Raw genomic sequence first — 25,277 nt, 5'->3', positions numbered from 1 at the left:
GAATTGCGTATGGCAGGCAGGAATCCACCAGATTTGGGAGCGCTGAGGCAGAGAGACGCACGTACAGAAATAAAAGGCTGGGAATAGCTAAAATCGGCATCCAAGTTGGTGCCCGAATCTTGGTGAAACCATCCCTCGGCTTCTGGAGGGAGACTGCTAAATCATGAAATTACTTGCCTTGCTTTTTATCTGCTCCAGGCTGCTACCAAGTTTAACCCAGGAGTCCTCACAAGAAATCGACTGTGATGACGAGGACTTATTTAAGGCGGTGGACACTGCGCTGAAGAAATATAATAGTAGAAACCAAAGCGGCAACCAGTTTGTGTTGTACCGTGTAACTGAGGTCGTCAGGACGGTGAGTGAGCTGTGTCTTACCTTGAGGCCATTTGAGATGTGTGCTGTCACTCGGAGCCCAGCCCCTCCCCCACCACACACACACACACACACACACACACACACACACACACCCCAACACCACCACCACCACCACCAACAACAACAACAACAATCACCAAAGAACCGAGAAGCAAAGGTAGAAGCTTACAGCTCTTAGAAAAGATCAACACCACTCTTTGGCCCCGGGGGTGCAGGGCAGGGTATGACTAGTCCTCAGGCGGCCAAGCTTGGCTTCCTGGGTGATCAGGAAAGCAGGGTGTAATGAGACAAAGGTAGATGGAGTCATTTGAAAGAAACTATTCAGAGTGGGAGAATCCAGGAACTCAATGGGACCGCAACAAAAGGACTTACTGGGTGACCAGCCCTTAGACTGGTCACCCATTAGAAAATATGAAGACCTCCAGACCACAGGTGGGGAGGGAATGCTTATGTCTAACAAATACTGCGTGATCTCACTTATATGTGGAATCTAAAAAAATGTCTAACTCACCGAAGCAGAAAGTAGAATGGTGGTTGCCAGGGGCTCAGGCTGGGGGAAACGGAGGGTGCTGGTCACAGGGTACAAACTTCCAGTTATAAGACGAGCAGGTCCTCGGGATCTAAGATGCAGCATGGTGACTATAGTTAATAATACTGTAGTGTATACTTGAAATTTGCTATGAGACTAGATTTTAAGTGTTCTCACCACACATACGCACCCACAAAAGGTAACTATATTGGGCGATGGATGTGTTAATCAGCTTGTTTGTGACAATCACTTCACAATGTATGTGTATATATGTATATATATCTCATCACATTGCAAACTTTTGACATATGCAATTTTCATTTGTCAATTATACCTCAAGAAAGCTAGGGGGAAGGGAGAGTTACATCTAAGAGGAGGCAGAAATGAGATTAGCATGCGTTAGACAAAATGTCGATCAGTCCGTATGGCTGATGCACCAAGGGTAACAGTGACGTTCTAGATGGTTTTTGATATTTTTTATAACTAATTGATGCACACAGGTTGGAGACAAATCCTGACAGTATGTGTGATTTCAAAAAATACTAGTCTTTCGATAGTTTGTTTAAATGAGTTTCACTATAAAACTCTGTGCCTATCATAGTAAAGTAACTGTTTACTTTGGCAGAGGAGAAAAGTCCGGTCATTTGACATGATCAGGATAAAGAAAAAAGCCCACGGGACATGATTTTTTTTTTTTCCTGAAAGTAAAATTGAGCCATTCTGTTTCACAAACTAGCGTAATGATGTAGACATTTGGTCCTGGTCCTCTCAAGCAACAGTTGATTGGTGTTCTCTTCGTTGGGTGACATCCATGACAAATGTGCTTTTTTGTTCTAAAATGTCCATGGAATCATGCTTTACTTTGCCATATGGGCACCATCTATACCACTACTGCCTACTTCTTTATCAAAATCTGAGACCTAGAAGGAACTTGGGAGACCCTGTTGTTTGACTCAATCATCCCAGATGCAAATAAAGTGATGCAAGCAGGCTCTGAGAGTCAGGAGACTTGGGATCTGGGGCCAGTTCTGCCTTTTCAAGGTGTGCAGGCTGCCTCAGCCCTGCCCGTCTACTTGGGGCTTCCTTTCTTTCACCTGCAAAGTGATGGGCTGGACAACATCACCTCTCTGGTCCCTTGCTGTTTGAATGCCAGGATTTCCCATTTGGAAAGCTCACCTAACTCAACACCTTTGCACTTTCTTTTTTTTAATTGAAGTGTAGTTGACACACAAAGTTACACTAGTTTCAGGTGTACAACATAATGGTTTGACAACTCTATATGCTATACGATGCTCACTACAAGCGTAACTCCCCTCTGTCACCATACAACGTGATGACGGTATCATTGCCTATATTCCCTAGGCTGTGTCTTTCATCCCCGTGACTTACTCATTCCATACCTGGAAGCCTGTAACTCCCTCTCCCCTTCACCCATTTTACCCATCCCCACCCTGGCAACCTGGTTGCCCTGGCAACCGTCAGTTTGTTCTCTGTATTTAGGGGTCTGTTTCTGCTTTTGGTTTGTCCATTTGTCTCATTTTTTAGATTCCACATATAAGTGAAATGATATGGTATTTGTCTTTCCCTGTCTGATTTATTTTACTTAGCGTAATACCCCGTAGGTCCATCCATGTTGTCATAAATGGCAAGATCTCATTCTTTTGTATGGCTGTGTAATATTCCATTATATATATATGTATACATCAAGGTGTATATATATATATATACACACACATATTCTTTATCCATTCATCTATTGATGGACATTGGAGTTGCTTCTATATCTTGGCTACTGTAAATAATGCTGCAGTAAACATATGGATGCATATATCTTTTCACATTAGTGTTTTTGTTTTCTTTGGGTAAATACACAGTAGTGGATTGCTGGATCATATGGTATTTCTATTTTTAATTTTTTTTAAGGAAGCTTCATACTGTTTTCCATGATGGCTGCACCAGTTTACATTCCCACTGACAGCGCAAGAGGGTTCCTTTTTCTCCATGTCCTCACCAACACTTGTTATTTCTTGTCTTTTTGATTCTAGTCATTCTGACAGATGTAAGGTGATATATCATTGTGGTTTTTAATTGCATTTCCCTGGTGATTAGTGATGTTGAGCATCTTTTCATGTGTCTGTTGGCCATCTACAGGTCTTCTTTGGAAAAATGTCTATTCAGGTCCTCTGCCCATTTTTTAATTGGGTTATTTGTTTTATTTGGTGTTGAGTTGTATAAGTTCTTCATATATTTTGGATGCTAACCCTTTATCAGATATATCATTTGCAAACACCTTCTCCAATTCAGGAGGTTGCCTTTTCATTTTGTTGATGGTTTTCTTTGCTGTGCAAGAGCTTTTTATTTTGGTGTAGTCTTAATCATTTATTTTTGCTTTTGTTCCCCTGGCCTGGGAAGACACATCTAGAAAGATGTTGCCAAGGCCAATGTCAGAGAAATTACTGCCTGTGCTTTCTCCTAGGAGTTTTATATTTTCAGGTCTCACAGTTAGGTATTTAAAGTGCCTTGCACTTTAAAAGTTTTATTTATTATCTCATGTCATGCTAGAAAAAATAAGGCAAATAAAAATACTGAAATTACCAAAAATTAATCCACCATCCAGAGATAACATTTTTTTGAAAATGAGAAGTGGCCTCTTATTTGTTTCCTCACTGTAAAAGAAATATGTTTATTTTTTAAAAAGACAACTCACAAACATTTGTTTAAAGAAGTGAGCAGCTGTACTCCCACCACCGAAAGACAAACATTTTAATAGCTTTGCTTCATAACTTTCCAGACTTTTAAGAATCATACATGTACCTATAAATTGGTTTTTACAAAAATGGGCTAATACTATAGATACCACTTTGTAACTTACAAATATGTATTTATAAATATATTATGAACACTCTTCCAAGTAAATATTTATAACTTTCAGTATTTTAATTTTTTAAAATTAATTTAAAATATTAATTGAAAATATTTTAAATTTTAAATATTAATTGAAAATATTTTAAATTTTAAATATTTTAAATTTAAAATATTTAAAATATTTTATTTATTTATTTGAGAGAGAGAGAGAGCACAAGAAGGGGGAGGAGCAGAGGGAGAGGGAGAAGCAGACTCCCCGCTGAGCAGGGAGCCCAACACGGAGGTCGATCCCAGGGCCCTGGGATCATGACCTGAGCCAAAGGCAGATGCTTAACCGACTGAGCCACCCAGGTGCCCCAACTTTAAGTATTTTTAAGAAATGTTTCGGTCTCACTGAATTAAATCAAGATCAGATACTCATATCTGCATTAGATCTCACTCAAATTATTTGCTCTTGGGTCAGTTATATGTCTCTGGTTGTTTTTTTCAGGATGACCCTGACACGTTTTATTCCTTCAAGTACCAAATCAGGGAAGGAGATTGTTCTGTTCAAAGTGGCAAAACCTGGCAGGATTGTGACTACAAAGAATCTGCACAAGCTGTAAGTGGGTTGATGGTTCCTGAGCCCCCAGTGTTCTCTGTCGAGACTGTCAGATTCTGTCACCAGAGCTGGAGATGGTTAGTATTGTTAGGCCTCTTTGTAAGGGATGCGCATAAACCCTCAATGCGTAGAAAAGCCAAGGCTCGGCGTCCGTGTTCTCGTTCTCTATGTCAGAACACGAAGAGGCCAGCAGTGAGACATAGAGAAAGCCCTCTCAAGAGACGGGGACTCTAATGAGCAATTAGGGCAGGGGACGGGGTCCCAAAGAGACCACAGATCAACATTTGGGCCGAGATCGAGGGCTGCTGAGGAGACAGCATGGGTGCTTTCATTGCATAGGCTCTGCTTCCCACTAGCTGACACCCCAGAACCTCCCTCCGTGTTGCCTCTTCAAGGGGAGATAACATTGACCTCATCAGGTTGTTGGAGGATGAAATGAGACACGTATACAAATAACCTTCTTTTGCTGGCAATGCGTACCTTAACCAAACGCCTAGCACGTGCCTGGCCCAGCACAGCTGGTTGTTTGCCTCAATGAGGGGCGAGTGCGGACGGCGTCTGGCCCGATGGAAGCCGCTCTTTCCCCAGTCCCGGGATCCACGCCTGCGTGTCACAACACTGGCCTCCTGCCCGCGCTTTCAACACCGAAATTGAAAGGAAAATCAAGAGGAGAGTCTAGCAGCCTCGCTCTAAGGCACTGCATCCATTTTGGTGAAAAGGAAACTTGTTTTAAAACCTCGCCTTTTTTACTGCCCCTCCTCCAACGTCTCGTGAAATCAGTGCCTTGCCAAAATAATCATGAGGCTACAAAAACTTTCATTCTTGCGTCTCAAAACTCTGTTTAAAAAAATCTTGGCAAGTTCAAAAAAAAAAAGGAAAAGCTATATTGAGCCATAGTACTAGGTGGACTTCTCCATCTGAAAGGTGAAGGTAAATGGTCTCGCTCTCTCCTTTTTTTTTTTTTTCTTTTTAGGCCACAGGAGAATGCTCCGCCACGGTGGGGAAGAGAGGGAATATGAAATTCTCCTTGGCTACGCAGACCTGCCAGATCACTCCAGGTAGCCCTGGGGGACAAGGAACCTGTTCTCTGTGGTGTCAGGAGCACAGCCTAGAGGAAGGCCCCGTCCCCGTCCCCGAGGTGGCACCAGCAATGCCTTGGGGGTGGGGTGGGGGAGCGGCAGAGTCCTAGATCAGGGCCGAGCTCAGGCCAATCATCCCCTCCGCGCTCTCCCGACTCTCCTCCTGACTGCGGCATTGTAGCGGGCATGTGCAGACGCTCTGAGAAGGGACCAGAAGACACAATAACTGCCTTCAACTGTAGACCAAGAGGGAGGGAGAAAAGCACAGGCTTTGAGGTCGGACTTGGCCTGGAATCTTTCCAAATTCCTCACCTTCTCGGCTTTCCTCTTATCTCTAAAAGGGGATAAGGGATAACAACGATTTCTGCATCAGAGGGTTGTTGTAGACTGCAACTGGAAGATGTTTCTGAAGGTCCCATCGTCATCATCTAGTAAGGCTAACCGGGATACAAGTGATAAGAGCTAACATTTACTGGGCATTTACTGCCCGCCACAGTTCTAAGTGCTTCACATATATTAACTTACTTAATCCTCCCAACTCTAGGAGGTAGGCATTAATATCCCCGCTTTACAGGTAAGAAACTGAGGCCCACCGCAGTTAGGTATCTTGCCTGAGATCCCACAACTACTAAATAGCAGAGTTGGTATTGTAGATGCTGAATAAACACAATTCCTTTGGGATCTAAGGATGGAGCAGTGGCTCCTTATTGGCTCCTTTCCGAAAATGGCAGAGGGGCCAAATCATATTGAAATGATCCATCTGCAGTTCTTTGTCTCTCACTTGACTTTTGCCCAACTGCTTCACAACAGCCACCGTTACTAACAAATTAGTGTACCCACGGAGCCTAGCTCAGCGCCTGGCGCGTGACAGCGGATGCAAAACATGTTGGTTGGATTGAATTGATACAAAATGTATTATACTCTGAACCAGGCTTTGAGGAGCTTTAATTCGTGCTAAAAAAAAATAATAATAATTTATCTATTATGTTTTACTTTTTCAAAAAAGATTTATTTATTTAGAGAGCGTGAGAGAGTGTGTGGGGGGGGTGGAGGACACGGAGGGGCAGAGGGAGAGAGAGGATCTCAAGCAGACTCCCTGCTGAGTGTGGAGCCAGACCCGGGGCTCCATCTCACGACCCTGAGATCATGACCTGAGCTGAATCAGGAGTCAGACGCTTAACCGACGGAGCCACCCAGGCGCCCCAATGTTTTACTTTTTGTAAGCGGATAAATCCATGTTGCTTCTATAATTTAAAATTACTTTTAAATAAATTTAAAATAACTATGCACACTAGTATGTGTGTAAGATGTTCCTAAGCGAATGAGAGGTTTATTGTTCTGGCTAGAGAGCAGTTCTGCATCCTCTTTTTTTAATGCATACTAGGATTTACTGGAAAGTTTATGAGGGCTTTCCAAATTATCTTACTTATTTAGGGCAGTGTATCTAAACGCAGGTCTCACTCATTAATGCTGCCCCTTTGCCTGCTCTTTGTCAAGCCGAGGGCCCTGTGGTGAGAGCTCAGTATGATTGCCTTGGCTGTGTGCACCCCATCTCGACTGCGAGCCCTGACCTGGAACCCGTTCTAAGACATGCCATTGAACATTTTAACAACAACACGGATCATTCCCACCTCTTTGCTCTTAGAGAAGTGAAAACGGCCCACAGACAGGTTTGTTCTTTAATTGTTCATTTTGCACCTGTAGTCGGTATTACGTATTCTTTGCAGAGACCGTGAAATGGAAAAGTTATTCTGTCCTTAAGGCTTTAAGAAAACTGTATCATTACCCACCTATCATGAGTCAAACATGGCTCCAAAAATTAAGTTATACCTAAAAATTCTGGATATCCTCTAAATTCTAGGTTCCATATCATCAGGGGGGAAAAAAAAAGTAAAAACTTGTAAATCTGGTCTTTTTCGTTGCCTCAGTTCACTAAGCCTCTACTGACAGTTGACTAGGTCCTTTGTATTTCCGCCTCTAATTATGAAGGACTCACTCTGGTCAGTAACATGCCCGGCTTTTAATAGACCTTCCGATTTGCTTTCATGCGAGACCTGCGTTCTGCTCAATTATGTCCGTATCCAGCTGTATCAGGGTGCAACTAGTCCAGGATGAAGCAGGAGAAATCTTCCTGCCTGGCAGTCTGGGAACCTGACGCTCTACCAGTAAAGGTCAGGCAAGCTCGAAAGTTTCCTTTCGAATAGCATTACTAATATTTCACAAATTCAGTGGAAGCTTTTCTTCCTGCTGCCTAGCGAGGAAATACTGCTAGGTCTTACTTAGGGAACTAGAGTAACTCCACATGTATATTGCTTTCTGTTGTTAGATGTGTGGGGGTGCAGGGTGTGGGGGTTGTGTGGACAGAGTGAGAGTCATAAAGTGTTTGCTATTTATTCAGAAATGACTTCTGCCTAGTAATAATCATCGTTCATATTTTTGAGCACTTACGATATGCCAGGCGACATTCTCTGCGCCTCATAATGCTGTCAATGATGTTTAAACTGCCTTTTAAATATTTGCTCCAAAACCGTTTCAGGTGGTGGCTGGATGGAACTATGAAATTACTTACTCAATTGCGCAAACGAATTGTTCCAAGGAGAATTTTCTATTCTTAACTCCAGATTGCAAGTCCCTTTTGAATGGTGTAAGTAGGCAAAAATCTAATTACAAAATTCTTAGCACTTTGTGTCCAGTCTTTCCAGGTGAGGGAACGCTCAGCTGTGTAGGAAGTCTCAGTCACTAAGATGTTAGATGACATTCACTGATTCACATTCCCTTGGGAACTCCAGGCTCACACACTGGTCAAGCTGCCCTTCCCACCTAGTCCGGGAATCTGCACACCAGCAGAGCACTTACAGATGTAAGCAGGGACTAGGAGAGCCTGAGACTAAGTGGCGCCATGATTAAGTCTGTCTTTTCATGCCTTCACTCTCCTGTCTCCTTTTCTTCCCCATGTGCTCCATATCCTTACTCCCAAGCTCTATCCAGAACAGTCCCTCTCTGCTTGTTTTCTCACCTTTCCTCCCCTGCCTTTATCTCCAATAAACACATCCCGAGTCTCTATCCCTTAGTGACCCTTTTTGGGATGATATCCCATTGTCTGAACCAAAATTATGTTAAAAGAGAGTATCTCGAGGTGGCAGTCATTAGTGCATGTTAAGATGGCCAAGGCATGGTGACTTCCCCAGGGATATTGGCATAGTAGCAGAAGACTATGCTTTAAGCAAGCCCTTTAACCTGGGAATTCAACTTCTAGAATTCTGTTACATGGGAAGAAAATGAGAAATCCAGACAGAAGTAATTTCAGCATTATTATTAATAGAAAAACATTGGAAGTGACATATCTTCAACAGTAGGGAATGGTTAAGTAAATTACAGTATATCTGTGGTAGAATATGTGCAGCCATTAAAATTACATTTCTAGGTTTTAGTGACTAGTAAAATGACTATAATATGTTAAGTAAAAAAAGGGAACAAAACTATATATACAGTCATTCAAAAATATAAAGTAAATGTAAGTATAAAAAGTGATGGGAAACTAATATGCCAAAACATAAAATGAGTTAATTTTCAGTTGGAAATTTAGGTGCTTTTTCTAATTCTTCATACTTTTGGAACTCTTCAGTACTTCTCAAGGTCTCTGATGAAGCATGTGTTTATTTCATAACCGGGGAAAAAATTAAAAGGATGGCATTAAGAGAGTAAAAAGACAACCCACAGAGTGGGACACAATAATCCCTTATTTGATAAGGGTTTAGTATGAAGAATATATTATTAAAACCCCTACATTGCAACAACAAAAAGACAACCCAATTTAAAAATGGGCAAAGGAGGGGCATCTGGGTGGCTCAGTCATTAAGCGTCTGCCTTCGGCTCAGGTCATGATCCCAGGGTCCTGGGACCGAGCCCCGCATCGGGCTCCCTGCTCAGCGGGAAGCCTGCTTCTCCCTCTCCCACTCCCCCTGCTTGTGTTCCCTCTCTCACTGTGTCTCTCTCTGTCAAATAAATAAAATCTTTAAAAAAAAAAAAAAGAATAGCAACACCTGTCTCACAGAGGGATTAGCATCGTTCAAGGACATGAAATAGAAATGAAATGTTTTGCCCACAACTGCTATAGTCTGAGGCACGCTATCCAAAGTGTATTGCAAGGAGCAGTGGTGTCAGCATCACCAGGGGGCTGTTAGAAAAGCAGGAACTCAACTCCACCCCTACCTACTAAATCAGAATCTGCATATTAACAAGATTCTCTGGTGATTTATTTGCATGCTAAAGTCTGAAAAGCACTGATTTGAGAGGTTTCATAAATAGTTTTCTCGGGTCATGTTGCATATTAGAATCACTCAGCTAGCCTTAAAAAACTGCCTATTCCCAGGCCATCCCCCCAGATGTTCTGATCTATGATGTACACCTGAAACTAATAGGATATTAATTATACTTCAGTGTTTTTCTTTTTTTTTAAAGATTTTATTTATTTATTTGACACACAGAGAGAGAGCACAAGTAGGCAGAGCGGCAGACAGAGGGAGAGGGAGAAGCAGACTCCCCGCTGAGCAGGGAGCCTGACGTGGGGTTCGATCCCAGGACCCTGGGATCATGACCTGAGCCGAAGGCAGATGCTTAACTGACTGAGCCACCCAGGCGCCCCAAACTTCAGTTTTTTCAAAAAGCTCTTAAAACTCTTGATATATATAGGTTGTTTGCTGAATACATCAATTTATATTCTATCAGCAATGTATACCCCTGATGGAATTCAGTATTAAAAAAAAACCTTAGGGGTGCCTGGCTGGCTCAGTTGGCAGAGTATGCGTCTCTTGATCTTAGGGTCATGAGTTTAAGCCCCACCTTAGGGGTAGAGTTTACTTTAAAAAAAAAAAAAGTAAAAAAGTCATGAGATTAAAAAAAAACTTAGCTAATTTCGTAGACAAAAACCTTTTTAGTTTTCATTTTATCAGTCAACAATGTAGTTAATATGCATTTATTTAACCACTATATTTTCATATCTTGTTAGAAATTTATGGATTGAATTTATAAATTGTCTTCTATATTCTTTGCCCATTTCTCTTTGGAATAAATCTTAAAAGATTTGGAAAATCATATTTCTATAGTAAAGGTATCAGTGCTTTGTCATATTTTCTCAGGGGTTTCCTTTTTAGTTTTCATTATGGTATTTCTGACTTACGAATAGTTTTTGTTTACAGGTTGCCAAATCTACCAATATTTTCATTTGAATTTTTCCACCATTTGCTCAGCAATCGCTTTATTTTTTTTCTTCTAGTTTGTCTACGGTCAGTATTTTATAATGTAACTTTCGATCTTATCTGGAATTAATTTTGATGTATCTTGTGATTTTTTTTTCAATCTTTTAAAGAGAATAACCAGATATCTCAACAGTCTTTCCTTCTACATAAATTCATGACAACCTTCGTTCCATAGTAATCTCTTCCAAAAAATCTGTTCTCTGTTTTTGTACCAATACCACCATGTTTTAGCAGTCATAGATTCATAGAAAGTTTAAATATGTGATTTATTATCCAGTGTCTATATCTTCAAAACCAAACTTAGAAAAAGTTTGTGAGAAAAACTTATATTGTCACATAGATTGGGATTCCATGACATGTCTAAAGTAATTTGAGGAGAAGTGGCATACATACTCTTATTTAGTCTTTTTAGTCAAGAATTTGGTATACATCTCTATTTAGACAAGTTTCAGTTTGTATTTCTAAAATTGTGGGATTTTTCGGGGCGCCTGGGTGGCTCAGTCGTTAAGCGTCTGCCTTCGGCTCAGGTCATGATCCCGGGATCCTGGGATCGAGCCCCGCATCGGGCTCCTTGCTCAGTGGGAAGCCTGCTTCTCCCTCTCCCTCTCCCCCTGCTTGTGTTCCCTCTCTCGCTGTGTCTCTGTCTGTCAAATAAATAAAAATAAAAAAAATCTTTAAAAAAATAAAAAAATAAATAAAATAAAATAAAATTGTGGGATTTTCTTTATATATACCCAGAATATTGCTCACTAATGATATTTCTAGGTTTTGTTTTGTTTTTTTTTTTTGTTTTTGGTTATTGCTATCAGGAATTAAATCCTTTTGTTTTTATTTTCTTTTTAATAAGTTATTAGATACAAATGTATACTTTTTTGTGCATTTTTCTTACATTCAGCAACTTCACTGAACTCTTATTAGCTCTAACAGCTTTTCATTGATTCTTTTGATTGTTCTAGATATGCAATAATATCTTATGTAAAAAATACTTTTATTTTCTTTTCTGATGCTCATTTTTTTTGTTCTATGTTTTAATGAATTGACCCAAACAAACAGACATAATTTTTTAAATAACAGTGATCATCACACACCATCCTGTTTTATTCCTGATTATATTGGGAAAGCCTCTAAGATTTTGTCATTATGCATAATATGTGCTGTGGGTTCCAGGTAGACATTCTTTGTCATGTTAAGGAAGCATCCTTACATTCCTGTTCTTTAAAGAGTTTTATTCTTTTCATTTTGTTCTTAAATAAGGAATTGGTGTTGAATTCAGGAAATGGTTTAGAACAGATATTAAAGTATCTATTATGTTTTCCTAATTTAATCTGTTATGTTGTTTTGACAGCTTTCCTAAAGTAATCTTTAGGTTCCTAAACTAAACTCTATTTGTTTAGTTTAATTATTCTTTAGATATACATTTGGATTCTATTTCTAGGTTAGGAATTCGACATCTATATTTATAAGTGAAAGGTGTTTAATGGTTTTCTAGGTGTGTGTTTGTATGTGTATTCTATTTTTTCAGGTTTTGGTATCAGGGTTATAATTTTATAGAATGAAAATAGTTTGCCACTATTTTATTTATTTTATTTATTTATTTTTTTAGCTAATAGATTTTTTTATTTTATTATGTTATGTTAATCACCATACATTACATCATTAGTTTTTGATGTGGTGTTCCATGATTCATTGTTTGCGTATAACACCCAGTGCTCCATGCAGTACGTGCCCTCTTTAATACCCATCACCAGGCTAACCCACCCCCCCACCCACTATTTTATTTTTTGAAGTTTATTTTTTTTTTTGTAATCTCTACACTCAATGTGGGCTCGAACCCACAACCCTGAGATCAAGAGTTGCATGCTCTACTGACTGAGCCAACCAGGCACCTTTGCCAATATTTTCTATATTCAGAAATATCTTATACAACATGAAATATATATACTTCTTTAATTTTTAAAATTATTCTTCCATAAAATATCTATGTTGTTTGGAGGTGAGAAGTGGAATGAAGTTTAGAGTAGGAATAGCATTTTCTCCTTCTCCAGTCATTGATCCATTCAAGTTTTCTTCTTGTTTTTAAGTCAGTTGGTTATTTATAATTTTCCAGAAAATTATCTATGTCTTTGGAATTTAAATTATCATAAACTTGTTCATAATATTCTCTTATATTTTTCTACTTCTTTGTATACTTTGCTATGTTGCCTTTTTTATGCACTTGATTTTTTCCTCACCCCAAGAATGATCTTTTGAATTTATTTTTAACGTTAGTGCTGTTTTCAAACTTCTCAGTTTTGCTTTTACCTTCATTGTTTTCTCCTTCTTATTTTCCTGAAGCCTGTTCATTATTCTTTTCTTTAACTTCTTGAGATAAACACCTAGTCTTAGGGATGTTTTGTTTTGTTTCTTGCCTCTCTCCTTAAATTACAAAAGCATACAAAGCCACGAGTTAACTCTAAATGGTGCTCTGGCAATATGATGTGGAATTCTCATTTTTATTTTGTGTATTTTTTTTTCCTTTTCTAAGGAACCCTAACTATTTAGGCAAGTGTGTTTATATTTCCAAGTAGTTAGTTTTTATTTGTTTATTTGTTTAAGCATGTAAGTAATGTAATATTAATTTTCAGGGAGGTTTTTTTTTCTTTTTGGTGCTGAGGCCAAAGAACATGGCCTATATTATTTCTGATTTGATAAATTTATTGAGACTTTTTTATGACCTAGTGTGGAAGTGATTAAAAATTTTGCATCATACTTATGAAAGTGTCATTTTAAATCATGTGTGTCATATGAGAATACGATTTAAATAAATATTATGTTATTCAAGTCTCCTATGACCTTATTTATTTTTAATCCACCTGGTCTGTCTTAGATATATAGTTGTATGTTAAATTTCCCACCACAATGATTTCTATCCATTTCTATTCCTATATGTTTTCTGCTTTATGTATCTTGATTCTGGGCTTCTAGACTATATCTTTTATATAAATAAAATAATCTTTATTACTACCTTTGTGAGTTTTTTGTTACCTTGATTTTTACTTTTTCCAATATTAATAATACTTTAGCTCCTTTTTGTCATATTTGCCTCATATAGCTTTGCTCATCTATTATATTTAAACCTTTTTTATTATAATATATTATACTTGAAGATGTAATACATTAATTTTGTTTTTAGCTTAATCTACAAGTCTTTGCCTTGCTAAAAGAAAATTTTATCTGTTCACCTATATGGTTATTATTTCTATACTGGGTCTTCTCAACATCCTGTTTCACGTTTCTGTGGGTTTGCGCCTTTGTGTTTGTTGGAGATGCTGTTAACTGTCTTTTATTCTCTCTTTGCAATCAGACTATGTTTTGTTTTCATTTTCTATGTGATGATTTGTAAAGTCAACATCCTATTTTTAGTTATACTAGTTGTTTATTTTAAAGGTTCTTAAAAATGTTCTTACTTTATGTACCTATATACTTTTTAAAAACTAGGATATCGGTGAATGTACAGATCACGCCCACATGGATGTTCAGCTAAGAATTGCTTCTTTCTCGCAGAAGTGTGAGCTCTATCCAGGTATGACATGACCCATGTTGGTCCCTGGCAATGGGCTAAGTCTTTTCACAGGAACTGTGCTTTGGTTTCCACGATCGGCCACAAAGTCTGTGTGATCAGCGGACCTTCCCGAGATCAACTTACCCCGTCTCTGCCCAGCTGTGCGGTGGCAAGTGCGGCTGAGACTGCTCTGGAAGTAGCCAGAAGGGAATATGGTGACTACAAGGGGAAGTGGCTGGCCTCTGGGTACAACACCAGCTGGTCTTCCCTGTGTGCAAGATGTCCTTATGTCAGGTGCTGTAAATTGGGAAAGCTGCATCTCATTTTTAACCACTTAGAGTAAAATCCTTTCTTTCTTTTTTTTTTTAAGATTTTATTTATTTATTTGACAGAGAGACACAGTGAAAGAGGGAACACAAGCAGGGGGAGTGGGAGAGGGAGAAGCAGGCTTCCCGCCGAGCAGGGAGCCCGATGCGGGGCTTGATCCCAGGACCCTGGGACCATGACCTGAGCTGAAGGCAGACACTTAAAGAATGAGCCACCCAGGCGCCCCAAGTAAAATCCTTTCAATTAAAGATTGGGTTTTCTTTTTTTACCCACATGTTACAATGGGAGGGAAAGGGAAATACTGTAAAATTATGGTCAAGTCCTTATTTCTTATACCAAGAATTGGCTTTTCTCATTCTTGGAAGATAGTTGTATGCACTCCATGATGAGAAGCATTACTGAAGCTGCCTGCTCACCAGAATCATAGGACTTAAAATTTTCCCACTAGAGAGTCATTCCTTTAAGTTAAGCACTGCTTTTTACAGGTGGTTCCATCAAAAATGCAAAAACTTAGGAAAAGTACAGCATATTGATTGAGACACTAATACCTACTGATTGAAGGTTTTCCTTAACACACTTGGTTCTGAGAAGAGAAAAAGAGAGAGGCCTTAAGGTGAAGGTCAGATAGACAACGTCTACACACTACTGAGCCTTGGGCTGTCACATGGCCCTCTGTAAAGGGATGCCAGATCACGTGCAGGAGAGCTACTAAGCTAGACTTTTCCTTCCCCTGCACACGCTGACTTAAAACCTGTTTCTTTCAGGGGAGGATTTTGTACAACCACCTTCTAAGATTTGCCCTGGCTGCCCCACAGATATACCGGTCAACAGCCCAGAGCTGGAGGTGGCTCTGAATCATTCCATCACAAAGCTTAATGCAGAGAATAATGGAACTTTCTATTTCAAGATTGAGAGTGTGAAAAGGGCAACAGTACAGGTCTGTAAATTACACTACAAAAATAATGATATTATAACCTAGGTGTGAACTGCTGACTAATTGTGCCATTGTCTTTGGCTCTGCATTGGGAACCAGCATACCCAGGGAATAGGATTTGGGAGATTTGAATTTCAAGTGCCAACCTCACCGCATTCTTTGTGTGTGATCTTGGAAAAGTCCTTTAGAACACGTTCTCCATTTTCTATCTGTAAAGCATAGGGGTGAGGATCAAATAAGAACATATATGTCAATCACTTTTCAAACTCCAAAGTGCTCTGTAAATACTAGCAACTATTATATAATTAACAAAATTCAGTGCTAGGAAAAGCAAGACTTACTCTCTGCGTTTCTAGAGTCATTTTCATTGTAGCATCGCTTAGTGCCTTGGGCTCAGCCCCTTTGGTCTGTCATTGTCCAGATTCTTCACTCTCACCTGCATGTCGTTTCTCCCCTGCCTTGGGTGCCCTTCCCTCCTACAGATGTACCCTCTGGGGATTCATCTCTCTTTCCATGCCCTGTCAGTCGAAGCTAAGGAGTGTTCTATTCTGGGGGTCAGGAGACCCAGCTCTACCACAGCACCACCACTGTCCTGGGTGACCCTGGAGTCACTCAGACTCACTCAGCCCTTGTGGCCCCATCTGAAAAAAATGAGTGGCTGGATTAACAGAGCCCAGATTCCTTCCACTCCAGCAGCCTATAACCAATGTATTCATGGACAGAGTCCTACGATAGACCTCAAAACTGGCTTCCCTAAATACAAGCTAAAGAAAAGTAATCAAAAGAGAACCAAACTGGTACAGCACACCAACATGATCTTTATAATCTGGTGAAAGAAATAGCACTAAAAAAATTCATACTTTTGGCTCAGTAGTGAATCAGATTTCTAATTTCTAGAAATATAAACTAGAAGGAGTCTTTATATACAGTGATATTCACTGTAGCTTTAACTATATACCCCCCCCCAAAAAAAAGTAAACTGTCAAAATGATCAATAATCTAGAAGTGATTTGATATATCTGGCTTATCCATACAATGGAGGATTAAGCAGCAATTTGAAAGCATCTTTGTGAGGCATTCTTGGTGTGGGCAATGACTCGTGCTAAAATATGCAGGGAAAAACAAGAAGCCGTAAAACCGAACAATCATTCTGTCCTCGCTTGTGTTATTAAAAAGTACAGAAGACATACTAAAAAGAAAGAAATGCCTTAGACTATTCACAGTGGTGGTTTTTAGGTGACGGCACAATAGGCTATTTATGCTCATCTTTCCAATTTCCTGTTCGAGTTTTATGACTGGAAGAAAACCTCTAAACAAACAGTGTTAAAGTAAATCAAACCTGACCCTCTGTCTCCTACTCAGGCGCTTGTTCCTGTCCCCGAGGCTGGCCCCCTCTCCCTGGTCTCTCGGGCAGGGGACCGGCATGGGGCTCCCTCCTGGAAGACGCTAATCCATGCTACTCCTGTTCATCAACTCTTCTTGGCCCCCACCTCTCTGCTTTCTTCCCACCGTCCCTTGTTCTTAACGATGCAGGAGTTGTGCAGCGCCCTGCCATTTATTACAGGTCCAACATTTGCTGTCAGGAGGAGAACCACGCATTCCCATGCATGAATATTTAGTCTCCTTGGTAGTTCCAGTTCTCTCTGTAAATTAGTGAATCAACTCTCTAGAGTGTGTGCGTGTTTGTTTATGCTAAGGAGGCCAGGGAACCACAGGAGGTAACGCTGTGAATGGAAGGCAACTTCCATTGCCAAATCAATCTGGAATATTGTGAAGATTTCAAACTTACTTTTAAGAGATAGATCTTTACTGATGCTTATGTTTAAAGAGAGAGCCGTTTGACTGATCCGACATAGATATTCAAGGCAGCCTTGGTGGAAGCGGTCCCTTTACCAAAACTCAATTTATCATGAGATGAATTTGCTAAGAGCCAAGCTCCAAATGACCAATCTGCCAAATTGCTAAAGATTTCTTTTACAGTTTTAGTCTTGCCTTGGCTTTGCGTGTTTAGTCCTGTGTGGATGCATATCTATTCCTATTTCAGAAACCGTGAACTTCTTAAATCCTCCATTTTTCGCACATGAATGGTTGCTGTTTGCGTCACATGCCCCTTATTTGGCCCCGCCCCTGCTGCTGCTGTCCCCCCTTCTGTCAGCGTTCCTCCCCGCCTCTGCTCAGATGAATATACTTCAAGGATCTGTGTGTGCGCATTGAGGAGCTTCTCCTCTGACAAAATCTTGGAGATGTCAAGGAATATGTATATGTCTAAGACTTAGTGCAAATGGCCAAATTACAAAACTATTTGCAATTATGCCAATTTACATTCACACCAACTGGGTATAAGACACTGATTGATGATCTCGTATTATATTCCTACCAGCAGTGATCGAGGCTGCATATTCCCCACATCTGGCCAACAGCAGGCCTCATCACTGGCTTCCGTCTTGGCCAACATGAAAGATTAAAAATGATGTTGCATTGCTTTTTTAATGCATATCCTTGGTTATTAATGAAGTAGACTTTTTTTTTCCCAGGATAAATGATCATTTTAACTTCTTTCCTGAAATACCTGTTCATGTCCTTTGCACATTTGTTTTGGCATTAGACTTTTTATTGATCCTATGTCATATTTTTTCCAAATTGCCTTGCTACTTTACTTACTGTGATTTTGAGAATAAGTTTTCATTTTTGTCTAGTCAAATTTAGACATTTTCCCCTTCCTTTAGGTTTCCTTCCTCTGCTCTTCCCCTAAGAAAGGCCTTCCTCATCCTCAGGTCTGATGACTATTTACATCTGTCTAACTCATTGATTTTAATTTTTAAATGCCATTAGAACTTATATTGCTATATAGTGTTCTCCATTTTAAAAACAAAACTTGGACAGGGTGGATTTCAGCAGGGAAGACTTCTGATAAGAATGACACTTGATGATGATGGTGATATATGGATGTGACCTTGAGGCCCTCAAACAGAAGATGGTATGAGGTCTCTTTCATTTCTCTCCTCTGGACCCTGAAGAGAGCTGTCAGTTACATTATATGTTGTCAACTTTCTTAAGCAACATCACATTGATCAACTCTAAGGCCAAAAAATTGGATTAAAGTATACCCTGAAATGAGCAAGAAAATTTTTGATCACCGAAGTATAGATGCTAAAACCCTCTTAGAAACTTCCTCTCTACTTACACATACACTTGGAGTTTTATAAGTTAATTATTATATTTCTCTTAAGATTTTAACCATGCTTACCCAGCAAGACAATGCCAAGAAAGAAGGAAGAGGAGCTTAGTTCTTCCTACAACTCTGCTTTCCTCATCTGCCTCTCATCAGGCTTTCCCCATGTTTTTACAAAGTATAAAGAGATAGGGAAGACTGTTAAGGTTTGCTTTTATAAAAATGGGATTGTACTATCACCCTATAACTTCATTTTTTCAATAATGGTCATCCTTCTAGGTCAACAGATATGTATGATGTATTCTCTTGACAGCTACATAATCACTCTCTCCCACTCTCTCTCCCTCTCTCCCTCTCTCTCTCTCTCTCTCTCTCTCACACACACACACACACACACACAGTCGGCTTAGACTACCATAGCAAAATATCAAAGATTGACTGATTTAAACAACAAGAGTTTGTTTCTCACATTGCCTGAGGCTTAGAAGTCTAAAAGCCAACCAATTTGGTTCACCGGTGAGGGCTCTCTTCCTGGCTTGCAGATGGCCACCTTCTTGCTGTGTCTTCAACTTCAGAGAGAGCGAGCTCTGGTCTTATAAGACCCTTCTAAAGACACTTCTTATAAGGATGCTAAGCCTATTATGAGGGCCCTATCCACATGACCTCATCTAAATCTAACTGCCTCCCAAAGGCTCCACCTTCCAATACCATCACATTGGAGGTTAGGGCTTCAATATATGAGTTTGGTGGGGGACATAGTCAGTCCATGACACACACACACACACACACACACACACTTAAATCCTAGAATTAAATACCAAATAACTTGGTTTAGAAACCACATCAACTTTTTAATACATAATTTAAAAACATTTTTATCAAGTGTATTTTTCAGGGTGTAAGAATTATAAGATATGGCATTTTTAAATGACTTAAAAAGCCATCCCTGGGATTTTGTTGAAGTCAGAGTAGTTTAAAAACATGAGCTAATTTCTTAAATAAATAAATGAGGTGTGTTTCTTCTAGACCAAAAAAAAAATTGGGCCACAAATTGCTTAATGGAAGACAGCATTGTGTAATGATTACGGTTGTTGCTAGAGATTAAAGCATATTCTTAATATAAAAAAGAAATAGAAGCAGGCTCGAAAATCCAAATAATTTTTTTAATCACATAATTTCTATAGTGGTACCAACTCAGTATTTCTCGACCTAAGATTTGGCAGGATGATAAGGCATTTCAAAAAAAATATTTAACTTTTTCTTCCCACTTTTCTTAGATTCTATTACAATTTGAGCCCTTGAATTATTCGTGACTTTTGCAGCTGTTAAACAATAAAACTCAGGAAAATATAAAAATAGAAATTATAGCTTGCTTCCACCCCCATTTTGAAAAGGAAATGAGGCCAGTCATTAGCCAAATATTATTCACACTCACACAAATTGAAAGTTTTGTTGTCAAACATTTGTACTTTTCTGTGTAACTCGCATTTGTTCAGTATATAATTAAAATGTCAATATTCTACCCAAAAACTTCTTAGAGTGAAAACATATGATTTATTATACAATATTAATTAAGCTCCTACTTTGTGCTAATTAATTATCCAGGTGGTGGCTGGAGAGAAATTTTCTATTGCGTTCATAGCCAGGGAAACCATGTGTTCCAAGGAAAGTAATGAAGAGTTGGCAGAAAGTTGCCAGATCAATAAACACGGAGTGAGTAGTAACGCAACTGTGTACTTGCTCCCTGGAAACCTTTTTGATATTTTATACTTGTTTAAGCATCACATGAACAACACTGTTCTTTCTTTTGGCTTCTGTCTTCATGGATAGCAAATCCTAGAATGTAAAGCCGAAGTTTTTGTGATACCTTGGGAGAAAAAAATTTACCCTACTGTCAACTGTCAGCCACTGAAAAAGGTATGATTCTAATTGCAGTCAGCTCGGGTCAACTTTGCTCATTCTGAAAAGTCATATTTGAGGGTTGAAAGTGAACTGTTATTTAAATGAATTGGGAGACTATCTTCTTAAAATGGGGAAGAACGCTCACATTTCTGTGCTGACCTCTTTATGGCTAGACATGAGAGTAGCAGTCCTTGTAATTACTTACCATGCCTTGTCAGCATCCCATTGGCAGGGGGCCCTCGCTTGGTGAAGTGCAGGCCCTGCTGTGGAGGCCCATGCGAGCCGTGCACCTGCAAGGTGTGCCTGAGGCGAGGCCCTGCTCTCCCATGCTTACTGCTCACAGCCAAGGAGCTCGGGAGGAATGCAGATCTCAGCCCCTACTCCACATCAGTTGACTCAAAATCTGCATTTTTAACATGATCCCTGGGGCGGGGGGGGGGGGGGGGGGGAGGAGGTCATAACCATGTTCAAGTTCAGGAAGCATTAGTTTGCATCATTTTTTTTTAATTTTTAAAAGATCCCTGGGAAGTAAGTAAGACTTTCCCCATTGTCAAGGATGACATCCTAAAAATTACAAAGATGCTGAGGTCCTAGGGTGAATAATAACATTACCAAGTGTACTCTCTGTCCCAAGCACTGTACTGAGAGCTTCACACATATTTCCCTCCTGATACCTCTATGAGGCAGGTGCTGTTACTATCCTATTTACAGATGAGAAAAGTGAAGCCAGTGATGCTCGGATTCAAATCTAGATCAAATCAGAGCCCACCCTATTTGCTATGATGCTGATTCCTAGTAGGGTCTGACTTGTTTGACTCTCCAAACCATGTTCTTTGTACCACCAAACACTGCCTCTGACCATCACATTCTCACAGGTAGTGAAAGTGTAGGTGGAAATAACCCACAAGACCGTATCTTCAGTGCAATTTGCCTCTTCTTACTTTTTCCTGATTTACATTTTTGCCATGTGTCAGTATGTACAGAGTCTAATAGAAACATTATACAAAGACTGCGTTTCAAGCTGGTGACAATTCCTAATGTGTTTCAATTCAACAAAGTAGTTGTGGCTATATGCTCCCTAGATATTCAGCTCATAAAGCCACTTAGCGCCTTTTAGGATAAAAAGAGTAATTGTGCTAATAGAAAGAGTATCAATGAATAAATAATATGTCATGGCTTTACATAACCATGGGCTTAGAAGGTACCCTAGAGATTATGTAGTACCACCACCCAATTTTTCCCAATGAAGGAAAAACTCTCCAGCTTAGAGTATTAAGAACAATAATCAATAACCACGAATTATAAAATCAACCAAAGAGGAAAAATATTCATTATCATCCTCTCTGGAATATTAATATAGTATTTAAAGTCTGATAGATTTGCCCCATTGTAAACAAAGATAGCATTGCCAGGACTCAGTCCCTTCTTTCTTCATTGATAGTATGGTTTTCATAGTAATGCATTCATCTTAATATTTGCTGTTTAGATCATATTGATGAAAAGGCCTCCAGGTTTTTCACCTTTCCGATCAGTACCCTTGGAGAAAACAGAAGAAGGAACAACTGTAAGTCCACCCCACACTTCCATGGCACCTGTACAAGATGAAGAGCGGGATTCAGGAAAAGAACATGGACACACTCATGGGCATGGCTGGGGCCATTACAAGCAAATAAAACATGGCTTTGGCCATGGCCATAAACATGAGCATGACCAAGGCCATGGGTACCACAGGGGACGTGGCCTTGGCCATGGACATCAAAAGCAACATGGCCTTGGACATGGACATCAAAAGCAACATGGCCTTGGTCATGAACATCCACAGGAGCTTACCTATGATCTTGAACACCGAGGGAGACATGGCCTTGGCCATGGACATCAAAGGGAACATGGCCTAGCCCATGGACATATACATGAACATGGCCAAGGCCATGGAAAGTATAAAAATAAAAGAAAAAACAATGGAAAGCACAATGGTTGGAAAACAGAGCATTTGGCAAGTTCTTCTGAAGCTAGTACTGTGTCTTCTGCACAGACACAAGAGAAGACAGAAGGGCCAACGCCCCTCCCTTCCCTAGCCCAGCCTGATTCAGCGGCCGCTGTGCCTGACTTTCAGGACTCAGATCTCATTGCAGCCGTGGTGCCTAAGCCACCAGCTCCCACAGAGAGTGATGATGATTGGATCCCTGACATCCAGATAGAGCCAAATAGCCTTTCATTTAACCTGATATCTGACTTTCCAGAAAAAACCTCCCCCAGATGTCCCGGACGCCCCTGGAAGCCAGTTAATGGAATGAATCCAGCTGTGGAAGTGAAAGAATTTCATGATTTCGATCTCACTGATGCTTTGTTTTAATTTATGCCGCCATGAGTCTTTAACACTTCATCATTCCTCTCCCCATTGTCTAAATATCCTGATATAACACAACAAAAGCCCTGAAGCTTCAGAACAGCTTAGAGAGAAGGGGTGAGACTCCCAATGGGGACACCGTCAATCTCTATGGACGACGTAAAACTGTATGCAGAATCCTAAATTCCCTCTGGGTCTTCCTCGCAAGTTTTCTGATCTAACACAGAAAACGGACAAACTCATGTGCCTTGTGGCCTATTGCAATTTGCTTTTCTGACAACAAATGTGTACCTTAAAATGTATGTCATGGACTTTCATACAATTATTGACATTCTGAATGAACTTTGGCATGTGGTCCCTGAACATGTGAAAATAAGGGAAGTCAAGAGACTGAATGCTGAATTTCTTAATGGGAAAAGAAATAATAAAACCTCTAGAGGTTAAAGAGGGATAGCAGGAAAGAAAGACAGATTGGCCCAAGAGAGGACAGGGGGAAGTAAATTAATTGACTTTCAGTTTCCAGAATGACTAGTATATCAAATAGTTACTCCCACTTGACAAAGCTGTCCTGATAATTCTCTTTCTAGGTGAGAGGGTTTCTTGTAAGTCAGTCATTTCCGTTTACTCATTAAGTACCTTTTGCAACAAGGCTTTCAAATGGGAGTTCTCCGTTTGTTCATTTGTTGCCCACTCTATATTGAGTAATCCTGAGCTTTCAGCAACTCTGAGTTTAATGATAAGGACGGAAAGCAGAGGAAGTAATATAGAGGCAGTTTTGCCAAGGAAAACGTTTTTTAAATAATTGACAAGGGAATATCATGGGATGTGATGCAAATTTCATTCAGAAATTTTATGAGGAAATTCCTCTCTAACCTCACTTTATGATCATATCGTCTTTTTGCTATGACATCGAAGAGCACTGGTTTTTGCAAAAGAGAATAATATGATTGTCTTTAATTGCCTTATACATGAGGGAGGTGTGTATTTTATAACCCTTGCTGCGCTTTTGCCTAGGGAAACAAGATAGGGCTTTAAACAGCTACACTTACCTGTGGATGAATGTGTCACTGCTACTTCAGTTTATGGGACGCATTTGAACCTCTGAGTTTTTATTTCATTTCAAATATTTTCTATACTTTTAAATAAAGAACCAATTATGTCAGGAAAAAGTCTCATCTTGTCAAATGGTTGCTTCACTCTTCTTTTATTGAATGATAACAACAGATTAACAGAGTTTTACTATACTTACAGAGGCACCTATCGCCCTGCGAGTACAAGGGCCGACCTCGGGAGGCAGGGGCAGAGCCAGCATCTGAGAGCGAGCTCTCTTGACCAGTGGGCAGACTCTTCATGCCTGCCACGGTAACCCCAACAACATCTATCACCAGCCCTGCTTGGAAGGACAAGAAGAAGGGATAAAAGTTAAAGAGAAGAATGCCATTCTACTATTCTGTTGCTGGGTGAAATAAAGTTCAGTCTTGATGCTCTCATTCATGGTGAATTCATGGTGGTCTTCTTTTGGCCACACCCATCCTACAGCAAAGTCCAGTAGATCAGAGAGCCAGTGCTATGGCTCTGTCATGGAAACTCATAGCCCAGCTCTAGAGTGCTCTTGCTAACCAAGGCAGGAGTTAGGTTCCTTACCACCAAGACTTCATCATGGGTGTTAGATTAACGGTTAGTGGGTCATGTTTCTACCAGCAATCTAGGGACTCTCTACCTTCCCTTCTCCCTTCTCTTGATTCCCAGCCTAGACTGAAGACTAATTTGTCTTATTCTTGTTTTTTATGATCCAGATAGTCACCAAAAAGAAAAAAATCTTGTGTTAATGGGATGTCTACCAACTTCTCATTATTAGAAAATATCTAACCACAAAAAAAGTTTAAAAAAAATTTTTAAATTAACTTTCTGATCTGGGTAAAGGAGATAATAGAAATCCATGGAGCACTGGCTGTTGCATGAAAACAATGAATTGTGGATCACTGCCTCAAAAACTGGTGATGTATGGTACGGCGACTAACATAACATAATAAAATAAAAGAAAATAAAAGAAATCCAGGAGAAGAGAAAGTGATAGGGATTTTAAATTTTCTGTAGTAAAACACATGAATTAAATGCCTATGATAGCCATTTACTGTGCTAAACAATTTCCTTTTGGTGTATAACTTAATCCTCACGACCACTCAGAGGTCCCCGTGATCACCTTTCTTTTATAATGAGGAAACTATAGCTCTCAGCGCCCTGCCCAGGGTCACACGGTTAATATGTGACAGAACTGGCATTCAAACCTTTTGAACTACACTATGCCATTTTATAATGAGGCTTTGTTATCAATGTTGTCATTACA

At 39.8% G+C, this 25,277-nt stretch overlaps 1 protein-coding gene across 3 annotated transcripts; it reads left to right on the top strand.

The window, feature by feature from the left end:
- The first annotated feature begins 163 nt into the window (after window positions 1–163).
- Window positions 164–24,385, top strand: KNG1 (kininogen 1). 3 transcript variants are annotated; one of them, XM_032406175.1, is made up of 11 exons: window positions 164–355; window positions 4,260–4,370; window positions 5,344–5,428; window positions 6,947–7,119; window positions 7,986–8,093; window positions 14,185–14,269; window positions 15,340–15,512; window positions 20,287–20,394; window positions 20,512–20,598; window positions 22,070–22,147; window positions 24,182–24,385. In XM_032406175.1, exons 1-11 carry the CDS (start codon window positions 164–166, stop codon window positions 24,260–24,262), a joined length of 1,281 nt encoding a protein of 426 aa, XP_032262066.1. In that variant the 3' UTR covers window positions 24,263–24,385. The 3 variants fall into 3 exon arrangements, with proteins under 3 accessions (XP_032262066.1, XP_032262067.1, XP_032262065.1); XM_032406176.1 differs by lacking the exon at window positions 7,986–8,093 and having other exon boundaries at window positions 24,182–24,262; XM_032406174.1 differs by lacking the exon at window positions 24,182–24,385 and having other exon boundaries at window positions 22,070–23,222.
- Window positions 24,386–25,277: the final 892 nt, after the last annotated feature.

This window comes from Phoca vitulina, unplaced genomic scaffold (assembly GCF_004348235.1).
Source record: "Phoca vitulina isolate PV1807 unplaced genomic scaffold, GSC_HSeal_1.0 scaffold8, whole genome shotgun sequence".
Lineage (NCBI taxonomy): Eukaryota > Metazoa > Chordata > Mammalia > Carnivora > Phocidae > Phoca > Phoca vitulina.
The sequence above is the reverse complement of the archived record's forward strand: the minus strand, read 5'-3'. Positions and strand labels throughout refer to the sequence as shown.